The following is a 4,389-nucleotide window of genomic DNA, read 5'->3' as shown; positions in this document are numbered from 1 at the left end:
TTATAATGCCTCCTTATAAATAATATTAGGTGTACAGTTATCATTTGTTAACATAACAATATTTGAGGCATCACTTACACGTGAACATGCAACATATAATTGTCCATGACTAAAGCATCCTTGACTCAAATCAATACCAGTTTTCTTTAAAGTTTGACCTTGCGATTTATTAATTGTCATTGCAAAGCTAACATCAATTGGAAATTGTAATCTTTTGAATTGAAATGGATAATTTGATGGAATGATAGGTATTCTAGGTATAAATACTGTTTCGCCTTTACCATAACCAGTCATAACTACTGCTTCGATGATATTTTTTTGTAGAGAAATTACTCGTAATCTCGTTCCATTGCAGAGTTTTGGTGGATTTAAATTTCGCACGGCTTGTTCTGATTGACATATTGTGTTTATAGATAAATATGTTGTTGAATTGACAGGAATCTTTTCCAATATAAGCGTATTAAGTAACGATACTCGATCATTTCTTGGTGCTAATATAGATCTCTCGCACAACCACGAATCTTCTTTGGAGATTAGATTGAGAATATCGTCATAAATATCTGATTTTAAAGTTTGAGTATCGGCAACGACATGACAGAGAGCAGATGGGATTTCAATGTCGTGGTTAGAATTTATTTCTGGATATTTTCCTTCGCCAATATCTAGGAGAATTTTACAAAATTCTGCGCCACTGGATTGTGCTCTCATATTTTCTTTTAGATGAAGCTTCTCGATATTATTCCATAGTACTGAACGGTTCAAACATGCATTAACCTCATCTGCTCGTGTGCCTTTAGCTATAACAGATAATGTTTGTCTAAAATCTCCTGCAAATAAAAATACTACTCCACCAAATAATTGATTCTTATTTTTTAAGTCTTTCATTGTTCTATTCACTGCTTCAATAGATACTTTGTTGGCCATAGTGCATTCATCCCATACAACAAAAACACAATCTTGTAAAACTTTGGCTTTATAACTATTTTTTGATATACTGGATTTTCCATATGAATAACTTCTATAGGAATCTTGAACATAGAATGGGCTGTTTTCCCTCCGGGAAGAAGAGTTGCAGCTATTCCTGATGATGCTACCGCTATAGCAATTTTCTTCTCTGAGCTTATTTTTGCTAATATAAGGTTAATCAAAAATGTTTTACCAGTACCACCTGGAGCATCTAAAAAATATACACCTCCATCATTTGTATTTACTTTTTCGATAATAAGTTGATAGATTTGATTTTGTTCATTATTTAATTTTGGTTCATTATTATTTATCGTATGTTGAAGTTCAATTGGATTGAAATTAGTTTGCTCAATATATTCTCTATTTAATGTATTAATAGATTCGTCAACTAAATATGGAGATGGTAAACCATAATGATCAATGGTGTTTCCACCTATTGACAGTACTACGTTTTGTAATGCAAGAAGTGCACGATTAGTTTTATCATCAATATAAGAATTTATATCAGCATCTGGGTATTGACGTTCAAGATTTCTTCTAAAATCATCCATAAAGTGACTTTTGAACTTATTCCATAATTCTAGTGGATAAGAAGTATTGCAAAAAACCAATATGATAGCGAATAATTCGCGCAGCTTAGACGCACTGCTGCTTATCGTGGCATCTGCTAATGTATCGTGCCAGTGATTATCATTTTCTAATAAACCAAGAGCTAAACATGCTGCTTGATATGTTGGATATACGATACCGTTTACTGTTCTTAATTTTTCAAATGAAGTTGGACCTCTGACAATATACAATAACATTCGTAGATAATAGCATTCTTGATTGTTTGGGTGTACTGTATAAACTCTTCCAAGAGTATGCTCATGAAAAATACCAGGATAATTATTGACAGGAGTACCACGGCGTCGCCGTTGAAACGTTCCATTGTTCTTGTTAAATGTATAGTAAGCTGGTACCTCTTCATAAAGTAAGGTAGTTGCGAATTCGTCGCTCTGACATAACTTGAAAAATGCCATCAATGTTGTATTTTTTGGATTGTCCATTGCTTCTTGGATATTACTTGGATCAAAGTAAACTCTTTGACCATTTTCCAAATGTACATCTAAGTGTGTAACTGGTGGAAAGCGTTCATGAATAGAAAACGATAGCATACGCCATACTGCTTCAGAAGTACTAATGTATCTTCCATTTTGATATGAAGTTATTTCATCTTTATCATTTTGTACACTGAATATAGCTAAGTCTGAACCTTTATTGACGTTTTTGCCTATATACTTTATAGACTTGACACTATTGCAAAGTTCGACATTGATATGTGCCTTAAATGCTCGTAATAATACTGGTGAAAAAGGAACAATCCACCGATTGTCGATATTAAAAGTCTTCGTCCGTGACTGAATTGATGCTTGTCTGCCGCCATTTTTAGGTGATCGACGTCTATAAAATGGGTATCCATCTTCACCTGTGACAGTTTCTGTTGTAAACGTCTTTGGAAACTTCTTACAACAGATACCATTTTTCATACATGGACACTGTGGATTATGAGCGCCACATGGACCATGCACCATATGCGTTTTTACAATTTCAAATAATTCGGGATCATCTTCTTTATCTGGCAATTCTGCAGAAATAACATCATCAATTTGTTCTGCTGTAATTTTTATTTCTAATCATATTAAAATATGAGCATGTGGTAATCCACGTTTTTGCCATTCAATACTGTACATATAACAGCGGACAGAACCAAAAATTTTTCCTTTAACTAAAAGATTTAAAAACTCTCGACACTATGTCATGACGATCGGAAGCTAATTGTCCCGTGAATAATTCACAAGTGATTTCATCCCATTTAGGATTTGTTGTAAAAGTTATAAATAGATCAGGCCGTCCATACTTTCTAACATAACAGAATGCATCTTGTGTACGTTCATGCATGTACCGAGGTCCTCCCGTGAAAGATGAGGGCAAAATAACCAACCGTCCTAAATTATCCGCATCTTCATTTTGATTCAAAGCATCTCGTAGGTGAATATAATTTTCGACTCTGAGTTTTTTCTGATTACATCGAAAATACAATAGTCTTTCTGTTTCAATTTTTGCATATACATCTACTATGTATTGATTAAATAATTGTTTGTACTGATGTAAATGATTGTATTCGTTTTTTCGAATCATTAATCGGTAGCAATAATATTGTAGTGCGGAAACTTTTTTATTGAAAACTGTTCTACCTGTATTGGGATTAACTTGATTAATTGTGATATGGTATCCGTCCTCACCACGAACAAACATGAGTGGATATTGTAATGCATCATATGATCTATGCGTTTCTGCAATTCTTTGCAAACTGTCATTTTTTCTATGAAGTATAATATCTCGTTTATCACATTGTTGATCTACCAAGAGTATAGACACTTCGTTTGTTGCTGGTTCATTATGGCGACCTCTATGCTCTGTTGATGGACGATGATCCACATTTATAAGAATTTTGTAATTACATTCATTTGAGTCAGTTGGGAATAACTGAAGCGCCGTTTTGAAATCACGGACGTAAGGATTCGTTTCATCAAGCATTGACTGTAAGCACTCTAGCAACGAAGCATTCAGAACTGGAAAATGATGTAATCTCGTATCCCTTTGCTGCTTATAATCACTAAGAAAATATATTAGTAAGAATGATTCTCGCTGATTATTCTTTGGGAGAAGGGAACCGATTAAGTGATACACTTGTCCTTGCACTTTAAACGTTGGCATAAAATTCCCTTCATTTACTTCTTTTGCACCAAATGATGTCATTTGGAAGGCAGAATTAAAACGTCGAAAGTTGTTAAGAAAATGCTGCGAATATATGTGATCACCGCACAATAATGATTGAAGTGGTTCAGGTGGCTGCTCAATTGGATCTAGACGTACTTTTCCTCCAGAACAACAAATACCAGTTGATTCTTCTTTCCATTTCAAAGCTTTACAATACTTGCACACGTCAGTCATTGAACCAATTTCTGCTTCAGTGGAATAACTTACATTGGGATCATATTCAAATCCGCTATTATATTTACCTTGCCATAGACTATTACGTCCAGTAGTTTTTCTTATTTGATCATTTCTAAGGCGTCGTGATCTAGATTGATCTGACTCTTGATTTCGTGTATTTGCATGTCGTCTACGATCGTCTTGTAGTCGATGTTCTCTTGATTCATCTGACTCTTGATTTCGTGTATTTGCATGTCGTATACGATCATCTTGTAATCGCTGTTTTTTAAATTCATGTGATTCTTGCATTCGAGTTATTGCATGTCGTTTGCGATCTTCTTCTAATCGTTGACATCTGACCGCTTCAGACTCAGTAGCTCGAATGGATTGTATTTTTCTTGCTTTATTAGTGTTCTTCGAAAGATTTGACTTTTTTCTAGGCAT

The 4,389-nt window shown here is 34.3% G+C and overlaps 1 protein-coding gene across 1 annotated transcript; it reads right to left on the bottom strand.

Moving 5' to 3' along the window:
- On the bottom strand, window positions 1–4,389 carry LOC138856612 (uncharacterized). Its single transcript, XM_070107611.1, has 4 exons — window positions 3,204–4,389; window positions 1,847–2,638; window positions 1,160–1,546; window positions 1–797 (listed from the first exon to the last, which is right to left on the bottom strand). The coding sequence occupies exons 1-4, from the start codon at window positions 4,387–4,389 to the stop codon at window positions 1–3; spliced, it is 3,162 nt and encodes a 1,053-aa protein (XP_069963712.1).

This window comes from Bactrocera oleae, chromosome 2, assembly GCF_042242935.1.
Source record: "Bactrocera oleae isolate idBacOlea1 chromosome 2, idBacOlea1, whole genome shotgun sequence".
NCBI classification, from domain to species: domain Eukaryota; kingdom Metazoa; phylum Arthropoda; class Insecta; order Diptera; family Tephritidae; genus Bactrocera; species Bactrocera oleae.
The sequence above is the reverse complement of the archived record's forward strand: the minus strand, read 5'-3'. Positions and strand labels throughout refer to the sequence as shown.

What these genes read in the sequence shown, in the direction of transcription:
- LOC138856612 (XM_070107611.1), bottom strand. Translation starts at nt 4,389, where the DNA reads ATGCCTAGAAAAAAGTCAAATCTTTCGAAGAACACTAATAAAGCAAGA. An exon ending in TCCTGTCAATAATTATCCTG is followed by an intron (nt 1,547 to 1,846) that starts GTATTTTTCATG and finishes CTTATCCACTAG; the next exon opens with AATTATGGAATAAGTTCAAA. An exon ending in AGATGCTCCAGGTGGTACTG is followed by an intron (nt 798 to 1,159) that starts GTAAAACATTTT and finishes TATCTGTTATAG; the next exon opens with CTAAAGGCACACGAGCAGAT.